Source organism: Bufo gargarizans, chromosome 3 (assembly GCF_014858855.1).
Source record: "Bufo gargarizans isolate SCDJY-AF-19 chromosome 3, ASM1485885v1, whole genome shotgun sequence".
NCBI classification, from domain to species: Eukaryota; Metazoa; Chordata; class Amphibia; order Anura; family Bufonidae; genus Bufo; species Bufo gargarizans.
Window position 1 is genome coordinate 459,966,026 of NC_058082.1, and position 13,743 is coordinate 459,979,768.

Below are 13,743 nucleotides of genomic sequence, written 5' to 3' on the forward strand. Positions count from 1 at the left end.
AATAGAAATAGGGAAAGGAGTAGGGATATTTGTTTCTTTTCTTTTTCATAATCTCCTTTATAGGATTTTTTGGTAGGAGGTGGTACTAAGTGATTTTATATCATTCTGACATTAAAAGTTAAGTTTTAGTGGTGCTTTTCCTGTGATACCTATTTTTCTTGACTCCACTATGTCTGTTATCTAATTATCTGACGGTTGACTGGTCAGAACTGTAATTCATCCTACTTTTATCCAGCTACTGTATTTCTAGAATAAAAAAATATTAATTAGAAAAACAGATGTCTTTATACTACTATATTGCATGTATACACTTGCTGTTATTTTTTTATTTCAGGGGTATGAACCAAATTCCACTGTTACTGCAGCTGCTAAGCAATTTTCAAAAGAGGTAAATATAGATAATTTATATATAAAAATATACGGTATATATATATATATATATATATATATATATATACTGTATATATAATATTATTTTACCACATCTGACACCATAGAAAAAAGTGGTTGCACTGACTTCAATGAAACTGGTACATGAGCTCAAGATTTCTACATGCGGTCAACTTTATTATTATATCACAGGGTACTTAATCATATTGTTAGTTGTCTTCCAGGACTTGCTGCTATGCTAATCTGATATCAGCATTGCGCAGTAATGTATAGGAAGTTGCCTGATCAGCACATATTTCTGTCTCCTAGTCTGGAACTAAGCTACTTATGACAAATGATCCCCTGGAAGCTGCCCGTGGTGCCAATGTTTTGGTTACAGACACGTGGGTGAGCATGGGGCAAGAAGAGGAGAAGAAAAAGCGTCTGCAGGATTTCAAAGGTTACCAGATCACAATGCAGGTACATGATGGATGTTGCGGGTATTTGTTCAATAAAATGTATAAATTTAATTCTGTAGGATCAGATATTGGTAGCACACCTCAATGCCGAATTAGTAAGTGAATCTTGCCACCCTTTGCGTTAAATCTTAACTTCTTATAGATAGGCGCACCAAATCTGAATTTGAAAGCCTAAGATTTTCTAATATCTCTAGGTCTAGAAGAGATTTGAAAAGTACAGTGGTGATGGGGAAAGATTTTCTGACCGGTCAATAATTTCATTGAGGAACATTAATGTCTGATTTTTTTTTCAGCTTGAAATGACAGAGTTTAGGTTTTGTGTTGTATCAATTGTTGACTGCTGAAATCAGATCAAGATACACAGTGGATATAAAAAGTTTACACACCCCTGTTAAAATGTCAGTGTCTGTGGATATAAAAAAATGAGACAAAGATAAATCATTTCAGAACTTTTACACCTTTAATGTGACCTATAAACTGTACAACTCAACTGAAATCTTTTAGGTAGAGGGAAGAAAAAAATATTAAAATACAATAATATGGTTGCATAAGTGTGCACACCCTTAAATGAATACTTTGTTGAAGCACCTTTTGATTTTATCGGAATCGGATTCAGGTCTGGGCTCTGGCTGGGCCATTCCAGAACGTTAATCTCCTTCTGGTGAAGCCATTCCTTTGTTGAGTTGGATGTATGCTTTGGGTCGTTGTCATGCGGAAAGATGAAGTTCCTCTTCATGTTCAGCTTTCTAGCAGAAGCCTGAAGGTTTTGTGCCAATATTGACTGGTATTTGGAAATTTGGTATTAATTCCTTCTAGCTTAACTAAGGCCCCAGTTCCAGCTGATGAAAAACAGTCCCAAAGCATGATGCTGCCACCACCATGCTTTACTGTGGGTATGGTGTTCTTTTGGTGATGTGCAGTGTTGTTTTTGCACCAAACATATCTTTTGGAATTATGGCAAAAAAGTTCAACCTTGGTTTCATCAGACCATAACACCTTTTCCCAAATGCTTTTGGGAGACTTCAGATGTGTTTTTGCAAAATGTAGCCCGGCTTGGATGTTTTTCTCTGTAAGAAAAGGCTTTCGTCTTGCCACTCTACCCCATAGCCCAGACATATGAAGAATACAGGAGATTGTTGTCACATTTACCACACAGCCAGTACTTGCCAGATATTCCTGCATCTCCTTTGCTGTTACTGCAGGCCTCTTGGTAGCCTCCCAGACCAGTTTTCTTCTCGTATTTTCATCAATTTTGAAGAGACGTTCAGTTCTTGGTAATGTCACTGTTGTGCCATATATTCTCCACTTGATGATTACTGTCTTCACTGTGTTCCATGGTATATCTAATGCCTTGGAAATTCTTTTGTACCATTCTTCTGACTGATACCTTTAAACAGTGAAATCCCTCTGATGCTTTGGAAGCTCTCTGTGGACCATGGCTTTTCCTGTGGGATGCAACTAAGAAAATTTCAGGAAAGACCAACTAGAGCAGCTGAACTTTATTTGGGGTTAATCAGAGGCACTTTAAATGATGGCAGGTGTATGCTGACTCCTATTTAACATTATTTTGAATATGATTGCTTAATTCTGAACACAGCTACATCCCCAGTTATAAGAGGGTGTGCACACTTATGCAATCACATTATTTTAATTTTTTTTGTTTTCTTCCCTCTACCTAAAAGATTTCAGTTTGTTTTTCAATTGAGTGGTACAATTTATAGGTCACATTAAAGGTGGAAAAAGTTCTGAAATGATTGATTTATCTTTGTCTCATTTTTTTACAGCACAGAAACCTGACATTTTAACAGAGGCGTGTAAACTTTTTATATCCACTGTATAACCAAACTTACACAGACACACAATAAAGAAGGAATACAGAATAAAAAAGGATACACCTATGAGTAAACCCTTCTCTGCACAAGCTCACAGTATAATGGACTTATTTCCTAATACTGAATGGAAATTTTAAAGGGGTTTATCAGGATTTTAATATTAATGGCTTATCCTCAGGACAGGTCATCAATATCTGATTTGTGGGGACTGACACCCCACATCCTTGTAGATCAGCCCATTTTATATTAGATAAAGCCGGTAACTGCAGCACTGCTCCCACTTAAGTTAATGAACACAATGAACAGAGCTGTGTAGTTCTAGCTGGAGCTACTCTTAAACAGCTGATCGATGGGGTGTCAGGTATCAGACCACTCTTGATCAAATATTAATTGCCCATCCTGAGTAAAACCCCTCTAGGAATGACAAAGGCTGGTAATATTCCAGTCATTGACACAAAAGGAAATGTGTCAGGCCTGTACGCATACAAAAGCACAAATTTTGGTGCAAGTTCTATTTTGAGCCAAAAATTGCTCCTTCTGCCGTTTTACACCACCCTTGCTACTTTTGAAAGGTAGGCGAGAAGGTGGGCCTGGATAGGTATATTAAGTAGTTTAATTCCAGATTCATCACTGACTTTTTTAGAAAGTTGCAAAAAAGCTGCAAACCCACTCCAGTAGAGTAGTAGCATAGGGAAACTGGAGTAGCTTTTCTAAGCAAAGGTAATAGGTTTATAGATGAGCCAAATTTATCAAGCAATGTGCAACATTTCAAACTCAGAGCAAAACTGACTTAAAAAAATTCCATCATGATACATTCTCACCCTATGTCTCAATCTAATGGTGGCCTACACATTAATTAGAAGTAGGCTAATGGTTACACAACTGAATGATCCTCTGATGAACGACTGTTTCGCAGATACTGCCTTGCACATTTTAGTCCACATTGCCCATTACAGTCATTTAAACTGGCCATACTTGTTCAATGAAACTCGTGAAAGGTTATGAGAACATTATTTCAAAGAACAATACTTGGAGATCTAATTTTACAAAGAGAACTTTGTCTGACAATCGACAAAAAAGTTCAAACATGGCTGACTTCTTTTCAAATAATGGTGGCCTGTCATTGGTTGGCTAAAATGAAACAATAAATTTGGTTGAACTAGGTTTAGTGGTGGTTGGTGTTGCGAACATTTTCACTAGCATTTTTAAAAGAACAATGGTAGAGCAATTTTCAAAAAAAGGTAATATAGATAAATTTATATATAGTACTATTTTGCAACTTTATTTCACTAGTGTATGATGTTGGCTGGAGGATGCAATATCATTGTCTAGACCAGACAGCTCCTGCTGTCTTTAACACAGACCCAGTTCCAGGTAGCTTTGTGGCTCAAGAAAACCCAGTGCTAGAGACCTGCTGCAGCAGTAAATGAAAATTGTCACCCACTAACCTCTAGTGCTGGCTGCATGTATTGATGGCTACCACCAACACAATAGTCTGGGTTTCTAGTTGGTGGTTGCCTTTTTTCTTGTTTTAGGACTTTTCCAAAAAGGACAATCATGATTCAGAAAATATAGTTGACGACTGGTGCTGTCTTAGTTAAATGTTTTATGCATGTTGAAACTAGATAATGGAATTTCATGTATTTTTCATTTTATTAAATAGACAGCGAAATTGGCAGCGCCCAACTGGACATTCCTTCACTGTTTACCAAGAAAGCCTGAAGAGGTTGATGATGAGGTTTTTTATTCCCCTAAATCACTTGTTTTCCAAGAAGCAGAAAATAGAAAGTGGACAATTATGGTATGCTAAAAATATTATAGAAAAAATTATTAGACCCAAAAAACTATGGGGGTCATTTATGACCAGATATATGCCATCTGTCGCAGATTCTGTTGTGCGCCATGGTGTGGCAGAATCTGCAACTTTTCTTCCCGCTCACACCAGGTCTAAAAAAGTGGGTGTGGCATGGGTGGAAAAAGGGAATGGGCCGGCAAACCCGTCTCATTCATCATATTCTTCACCTGGTTTAAACATAAAAAATGGTCTAAATGTAAGGAAGATGTTTTATATTTAGAATCAAGGGCAGAAGAATCTCAGCGGACCACGGCTTCTTCAATTCATATGCTTAGTATTTATTCCATAAATCTTTACAGTAAATGGACGCTTTTCGGCCCGTCCAGCCTTTGCTGGCGAAGGCTGGACGGGCCGAAACGCGTCCATTTACTGTAAAGATTTATGGAATAAATACTAAGCATATGAATTGAAGAAGCCATGGTCCGCTGAGATTCTTCTGCTATTGGTTTGAAGTTCGCTATTTTCTTGTGTGGGCGATAAGTCGAGTGCAGATCCTTCCTACTTGCTACATTATATTTAGAATCGGCGCTGGATGGACAAAGGTTATGTATCTACACAACTTCGGCAATCCACCTTCAGATATCTAAAATGCCGGTCGTAATAAATGTGCCCCTATATATTTTCGGTGTATGTCAGGGGACATAAAAAGCAGCAAAGAAATCTTCAGCAAATTATGCCATGGATCCAAATAAATGTCGGGCAATTTGCTGCGGATTTTACCGCAGTGCAAACCCACAGAATAAACACAATGGGTGGGAAAAAATGTGTTTGCTTCTCATTCACTTTTTTGCTATACGCAATTAATTTTCCACCTGCATTTCCACCACTCGTGTACAAATCCTGAATGTATAAATTCAAAGGGGAGTACTCTTTCACACCTAATAATGTTGTTAATCTCTCATCAAATCACCACACAGTATATTGGTGTATGGCTCTAACCTGAATAGATCCGACCACTTCAATGCCATTCTAATGATACTGTCACAAAAAGATCAACAGCAAAAGCACAGCTCAAACATATACAATTCCATCAGTCTCTTAGATGCAGTCATAAATATCAACCACAGCACCTAAGCAATTAGACGGAGGAAACTGATTCCCTCTGTCAGCCCTTCAGTCCCCTGCAGTACAGAAGTATTTAAGTGTACTATATGATGATTAATGGATCACAAGTTCTCCCCTTGTCCCCTAGTAGAATAGTTTGATAAAATGTATTTTTTTTTTATTAAAAAATAAAACATAAAAAAAATTACACATACAGTATTAGATATCACTGCAGCCAAAATTATCTGATCTTAATAACTATTATCAACATTATTTAACAAACACAGTGAACCCATAAAAAAAATAAACCGTGCCAGAACTGCAGTTTTAAATAGTCGAGTTAACAAAAGGCAACTAAAAAGTACCGTATTATGTAGTCCTAACGTGATACCATTGAAAACATTAGCTCGTCCAGCAGGAAAGCCCTTGCACATCTCTTACGGGGGAGAGATGAAAAACATATGCCTCTCAGAATATGACGACACAAAAACAAATTATTTTGAGTGTTTTATTGTGAAACAGTAGTTAAATATAAAAACTAGATACTTTGGGTATTGCTATTTTACTGTGTCTGTTGAAAAATGTAGAAAAAAAAAATCAATGTGCTTTTAAAGCCAAAATAGGCAGCCTCCTTAAAGGGGTTATCCTGCAAAATGCAACGATAATCTATCCTCAGGATCAGCAGTTTCAGGGAGCCGCTGTGCTCACCGGAGCGGGCTCCCGGCAGCTTTCCATACATCGGATAGCGACTGTGCTTGTTATTGCATTACCTTGAATGGGGCAGCTGCAACGAGTCCATGCGACCGATATACAGTGATGTCGCTGGCCTTGGAAGAGGCTGCTGCACTCACAGAGGGCACAGGCCTCTTCTAAGGATAGATCATCAATATCATTTCCTGGATAACTCCTTTAAATGTGTTCTCCAGGAAATTTTTGAGGCACAGATGGTGGCAGCAGTGGTTAAAGGTCTTTGCTTGCAGTCACATGGAAAGTTCCTATTAAAAACAGCAAGCAAAGATCTTGAAATTGATAAAGAAATCAATACAGAACTTACAGTATATAGGGAAATGATTGAATGTTTTCTTTCACAAATATAATATTTATTTACTAAAACCCGAATATCCATTAGGCTTCTTCCACACACCTTTTTGGGGGCATTTTTTCACTGGTGAAAAATGCCATGCATTTTTAATTTTTACATTTTTGGGGGGGAGGAGGAGTTAGGGGGTTACTTTTTTTAATTGTACAATTTTACACAGGAGGTTTTTCTGGAGGTTTAAAGTCATATAAAGATAGCTAAGGGAAAACTGCCATAGTCAGTTTTTTGACAGTGCGAAAAACACCTTGCAAAAAATACTTTATCTGTAGAGGATTTCATAATTCACTATAAACCTGAAGATTGTTTTACATAGCAACTTGAAAAAGGCCAATTTTTTCATCATTGTTTGTAGCTAGAGATAAGCGAATCGAAGTTAACGAAGTGGAATTCGATCCAAATTTCAGGAAAAATTTGATTTGCACCGAATCCCAATTCCCTCACGCTTTGTGGTAACTACTAAAATGGCTGCTGCATGTGTTAGGACATGGAGCAAGGAACTCTGGGAACAAGGGATCACCCACAATGCCATGCATGCAGCCAATCAGCAGCCAGTCAGCCCTGTGATGTCACAGCCCTATAAATAGCCTCAGTCATCTTGGATTCAGCCATTTCCCAGTGTACTTAGCGCAGGGAGAGACGTTAGCAGGTGCTAGGGACAGTGCTAGGAAAGACTTTAAACTTTTTATTTTGCTGTATAGAAGTTCGAGGAAAGGATAGGGAGGAATAATTCCATAGTATTGAAGCAGAACAGGGTTCAGTACTGGCGTTTACAGCCTGGATAATAGGAACAATTGCTGCACTGACTGCGGATACAAATTGCCATTATACATCTCTGTAATTCCAGCAAACCATTCTTGTTATTGGGGTGCAAGTGCTATGTGATACAGCCATTAACAGAGTTTATTACAAGCAAATAATTCTACGTCTTTTTTGCCCTTGTGCGGTGCAGTTATATGTTTTAAAGCATTTTTTGGTGCCTATAAGTGGAAAAAAAATAAGGGCCTATTTGGCTTTCAGCGGTGCAGTTATATGTTCTAAAGCCCTTTTTGGTGTGTATTAGTGGCACATTAAAATATATATTATTTGCCGTTCAGTGGTGCAGTTATATGTTCTAAAGCCTTTTGTGGCGTGTATAAGTGGAGAAAATCAGTGAGTTCGTCAGACATAACCCTTAGTTTGTATGGCTCGGGAGCAGGCCCTGTGCCCTCACCTGTCCTCAACCTGCCTCTGTCCTTTTCTGTTCCCTCAGAAAGAGAAGTATTATATGCTGTGGGCTCAGCTCCACTATACAGCGAAGATGAGCTACTAGAGGACAGTCAGCAGCTACTGGCCAGCCAAGATGTGGAGGAGACAGTAGGCTCCTGACCCAGAAACCGTTTAGGAGGACATCAGTGACATGCAGACAGTACTCGATTTTGATGATGTAGCTGATCGGACTTGGGAGCCGGGTGAATTAGGGGCTTCATCATCATCGGGAGAAGAGGGTGGCAGCTTGCCCGTGAGGCAGTGGGGGAGAAGCAAGTCGCTAGCGTGGCCAGGAGTCAGCAGGGTGGCAGCAGTGGGAGTTCAGGAGCCAAACATGCCCGGGGTAGACCACCCACTTTGCAGGAGCCTACCTATCCGGAAATTAGTGGTGCAGGGGTTCACGGAAACAGCAGCAGTAGCAGTCAGTCAGTGCGGAGTGTTGGGGTAAAATCACCTACTCGGGGGTGTGGCAGTTTTTTGTTAAGCCGCCGGAGGAGGTGAACATGGCCATTTGTAGAATCTGTGGGCAGGTGGTGAAGCGTTGCCATGTTGGCACCAAGGCCCTGCGTCAACATATGCAGCGTCACCATAAAGTGGCCTGGGAGAATCATGGCTCCAGTGGCACACACCTAATTTCAGGCAGTCAAATCTCCACCACCTCAGCCAAAGGGAGCTGTCTGTCCTTCCCATCATCTGCTCGTCCTGATGCTCCTGCTCCGCCCCTTATTCCTCGTTAGTAGGTCCTTCAGCAATCGATCACCAAAGCGATTGCCAAGAGACAACAGTATGCATGCACTCATCCAATGGCGCAGAAGCTAAATGTGCTCCTGGCCAAGTTGCTGGTGCTGCAGTCCCTCCCTTTCCAAGTGGTGGAACTCTGCACCTTTCAGAGAACTAATAGCTAGTTCCAAGCCAAGGTAGGGAGTCCCAAGCCGTAATTTCTTCGCCAAAATGGCAGTACCAGCCTTGCACCATATGTAGAACAGAAGGTGGGCTAGTCTTTGAGCCTGTCGGTTTCTGCCAAAGTGCACGGCAGCGCCGACGTGTAGAGCTGTAACTACGGTCAGGGACAATACATGTCCTTTACGTCTTACTGGGTGAATGTGATTCCTGCACAGCCACACCAGCAACTTGGCCATGTGATGCCGCTTCCGCCTCCATGTTCTCACACCATCGGTCCTGCGACAATGTCCGCCTCTGCCTCCTCATCCTCCACCATGTCCTCAGCCTCCACTGCAGGGACAATTCATAGTGCCCCTCCAGCAAACCACATGTGTAGGGCATGGCGGTGTCACGCTGTTCTGCACCTCGTTTGCCTGGGCGAACGGGGTCACACAGGGGAGGAACTGCTTTTCCTTCATCAAGAAATTGAATCCTAGCTTTCTCTGTGACAACTCAAAATCGGAACCATGGTGACCGACAACAGGAAAAACATGGTATCGGCGCTGCGTCAAGGAGGGCTGAGCCATGCGCCCTGTATGGCACACGTGTTCAATCTGGTTGTCAAGCGGTTCCTGAAGTCTTCCACTCATTTGCAAGACATCCTAAAAATGGCCAGGAAACTTTGTATGCACTTCAGTCACTCGTACACCGCTAAGCACACCCTCCTTGAGCTGCAGCGGCAGAACAGCATCCCCCAACATAGGATGATATTCGACTTTTCCACCCATTGGAATTCCACCCTCCATATGTTGGACTGACTATATGAACAGAGAAATGCCATAAACGATTTCTTGATGATCCAAGCGAACAGGGGTAGTCCCCTGTGTATCTTTGATGTCAGCCAGTGGCAGCTCATGCGTGACACCTGCGGTTTGCTCAGGCCCTTTGAGGAGTTATTTGTCAGTCGCCAGGACTACGGGGTGAACAAATCTGGCTGATTGGGGACTGGAGACGTGGCGCCTAGCTCTCACTGCCACATGAGACCTGTGGGGGCTGAACTGGAGGAGGAGGACATTGGAGCACAAGCAATGTGTAGCGAAATGAGTGGTTTTTCTACACAGGTGACAGGAGAGGAGGAGCAGGAGCAGCAAGTGAAGCTACAGGGCGATGAGGAAGACGAGGCAGAGGATCCAGATCCAGACACACTGTGGCAATATGCAGTGGAGGTGGAGGCAGTGAGTCCCTCCGAATCACGTCCCGATGCATGCTCACTTGTGTAGTGACAGCTGAATTGTCACCGTTTGGCAGAGGGATGACTTCTGACTCTCCACCTTGTTGGACCCTTGCTACCAGTCCAAAATGGGGACCTTTTTTTTTCACCCGCTGAGAGGGAGGGCAATCTGAACAACTTTAGAGACATCCGCTGCCTATCTGCGCCATCATCCACTCTCTCGCAGGTCTGACCGGGGGGGGGGGGGCCTCTGCGCTCACGTTCCTCTGCCATGGCTGCTGTGGCATGGTGGGGGGGTAGGAGCAGTTTCAGCTCCATCAGCAGCAACTTGAGTCTAGAGTCGCTGATGAGCAGCTTTCTTCACTTGCCTAGTGAAGAAATTACTCACCAGCAGCAGCTAGACCTGGAACAGGACCTGAACCAGCAGCTGGTGGCATACTTGGACAGCACCCTGCCACCCCACATTGAAGATCTGCTGGACTACTGGGCAGTCAAACTGGATTTGTGGCAACAACTGGCAGAGTTTGCCCTGGAAAAGCTGTCCTGCCCAGCCAGTAGTGTGGCATCTGAGCGGGTGTTTAGTGCAGTTGGGGCCATAGTTACCCCAAGAAGAACTCACCTGTCCACCTAAAATGTGGAGAGATGAATCAGGCATGTATCAGCCAGAATTTTCACCCACCAATGCCTGATGCATCAGACTAGATCATCCATGGTGCCACACCAACACTTTCACAAAAAAGACCGGTTTCTTCTGGCTACCTGCCTCAGCTACTATTCTGATGCGTCCACCCGCCTGATGCCACACATCTGATGCTAAGTGCTCCTTCTTTCACCCACCAACTTCAGCTGGTACTGGAATTGCCACCCACCTCTCCACTTTGTCGCCGGGTCACTCTGTGGTCTCCTGATGCTGCTGTCACCTCCACACTATGTCACCTTGCCACTCTGTGGTCTCCTGATGCTGCTTCCACCTCCACACTATGTCACCTTGCCACTCTGTGGTCTCCTGATGCTGCTGCCACCTTCACACCATGTCACCTTGCCACTCTGTGGTCTCCTGATGCTGCTGCCACCTCCACACTATGTCACCCTGCCACTCTGTGGTCTCCTGTTGCTGCTGCTTCCTCCACACTATGTCACCTTGCCACTCTGTGGTCTCCTGATGCTGCTGCCACCTCCACACTATGTCACCTTGCCACTCTGTGTCTCCTGATGCTGCTGACACCTCCACACTATGTCACCTTGCCACTCTGTGGTCTCCTGATGCTACTGCTTCCTCAACACTATGTCACCTTGCCACTCTGTGGCCTCCTAATGCTGCTGCTGCCACCTCCACACTGTAATTGTGCCACCCTGTGGCCTTCTCCTGATGCTTCTGCCGCCACCTCCACACGCTGTCATTGTGCCACCCAGTGGCCTCCTCCTGATGCTGCTGCTGCCACCTCCACACTGTCATTATGCCACTCTGTGGTCTCCTCATGCTGCTGCTGCCACCTCCACACTGTTATTGTGCCACCCTTTGGCCTCCTTCTAATGCTGCTGCCTCTACCTCCACAGTCTGTCATTGTGCCACTCTGTGGCCTCTTGATGATGCTGCTGCCACCTCCAGACTCTGTCATTGGGCCACTCTGTGGTCTCCTCATGCTGCTTCCACCTCACCACTATGTCATAGGGCCTGTGGATTTCTGATGCTGTTCCCACCCTCCCCACTTCATGACTGGGCCACTATTTTGCCTTTTGGGCTGGCTGACATTATCATTTATTTGACCCTTCTTCTGATCTGTCAGAAGGAAGGAGAAATGAGACGCACAACGGATCCTATTTATGTAACAGCTGTAAGGCCTATGGTCCCTATTTTGCATCAGAATTGGCTTATGATTTGGTAGCCAAAAGCAGAAGTGGGTACAAAACACAGAAGACATGCAAATATCTGTTTGACATCCACTCCTGTTTTTTTTTTTTTTCTGGGCTTTAGCAATACTGATGGACTATTGAGCAAATGCTGACCGAGTGAAGGCGGATGTTCCACAGACAGGATCCGTTTTTTGTGGGTTATTGTTCTGACGGATCAGAGGAAGGGCAAAATAATCAGTGACGTCAACACAAACTTACTACTGACACCCTCTCCACTCTGTCGGGGGGCTCTACTTGTATAAGAGTTTAATAGAACAGGTTCTGTAGACATCTATGTGGAATCAGCTGCCGACGGTGTAAAAGTAGTGCGCTTCTTCTTGGCGCTTACATAATGAGGCTGAATTCACACTTTAGTTATTTGGTCAGTTTTGGCCCCTTAACTGCCCAAATAAGTGAAGTGTGCACTTCTCACAATATTGTGTGCACTGACTCACAATATTGTTTCACTACCACAGCAGGCTCCCTATGCGTGTTACTGCAAGGCACAGTGTTCTACACTGCTATAGAGGCTCTCAGCAGCCAGGAAATAGCCATTTTTAACATGATTCACCACAAATAAATTCGGATTGAACTGAATTTTTACAAAAAATTCGGCTAACTGGCCGAATCGAATTTTTTAGAAATTCGCTCATCTCTATTTGTAGCCATCGGTTTATTGCTTTTCTCCCCTCTGTGCATGCCTTGTGTATCTACACTGGGATATATAAAGCCAGGCCATGAAGACCGAACTACAGCACAGATCGTCATGTGGCTGATTTTAAATTAAAAGCAGGGAGCTAGTCCTTTAGAATTTTTCCGGTCCAGTGGGGCCAGAATGGTGGAAGTCAGTGATTATAAGAACCTGGGATATCCATTCTTTCTGCTGATTATCCTGTACATGTCCCAGAGAACTAATATATAGTGTATTCTGTGTGAAATGGATGTTTTAATATCATTTATACCGTATCCCGGTATTTTAGAGTAATGTCTGTTCTTTGTTCCTCAGGGGGTGATGGTCTCTTTGCTGACTGATTACTCGCCACAGATGCCAAGACCTACGTTCTAATTTCCAGCACATTTCATCAGGATGGTAATTGCAGACTGATTCTCAAGAATGAGCCCCGACTGAAAGCTTCAATACAAATAATTAAGTCTAGGTTTATACCAGATATTTTGCATCCTGTTGAAAGGTAGTATTTTTTTTTCTGTTGGGCAAATTTATCCTTAAAACAGGATGCAACAGGACAACAAAATGATGCATGGTGACAGGATAGGTATCCTGTTTAAGGCCCCTTTTTACACGAGTGAGTTTTTCGCACGGGTGCAAAATGTGACATGAACGCATAACACCCGCATTGAATCCTGACCCATTCATTTTAATGGGTCTGTGTACATAAGCGTTTTTTTTTCACGCATCAGTTTTGTGTTGCGTTGTTTCATGCAGCCCTGGCCCCATAGAAGTGAATGGGGCTTCAGTGAAAAATGCATTGCATCCACAAGCAAGTGCGGATACTATGCGTTTTTCACTGATGGTTGCTGAGAGATGTTGTTTGTAAATCTTCAGTTTTTTTGTTATCACGCGTGTGAAAAACGCATCAAAACGCATTGCACCCGCGCAGAAAAAACTGAACATCTGAACGCAATCGCAGACAAAACTGACTGAACTTGCTTGCAAAATGGTGCGAGTTTCACTAAACACACCCTGAAAGCATCTGAAGCCAATCCGCCACGCTCGTGTGAAAGGGGCCTTAAGGCTCCTTTCACACATGAATTTAGAATTCTGGCGTTCTTTTTCCATTTTTGTGAATATCACA

At 42.9% G+C, this 13,743-nt stretch overlaps 1 protein-coding gene across 1 annotated transcript in view; it reads left to right on the forward strand.

The window, feature by feature from the left end:
• The window catches only part of OTC (ornithine transcarbamylase), a 136,362-nt gene extending 122,978 nt beyond the window's left edge, over window positions 1-13,384 (forward strand). Inside the window, exons 7-10 of the mRNA XM_044286642.1 lie at window positions 335-388; window positions 700-849; window positions 4,344-4,481; window positions 12,936-13,384. Of these exons, the coding sequence (XP_044142577.1) occupies window positions 335-388; window positions 700-849; window positions 4,344-4,481; window positions 12,936-12,995 (402 nt within the window). The 3' untranslated portion in view covers window positions 12,996-13,384. The remainder of the gene's footprint in view (window positions 1-334; window positions 389-699; window positions 850-4,343; window positions 4,482-12,935) is intronic.
• The last annotated feature ends 359 nt before the right edge of the window (window positions 13,385-13,743 follow it).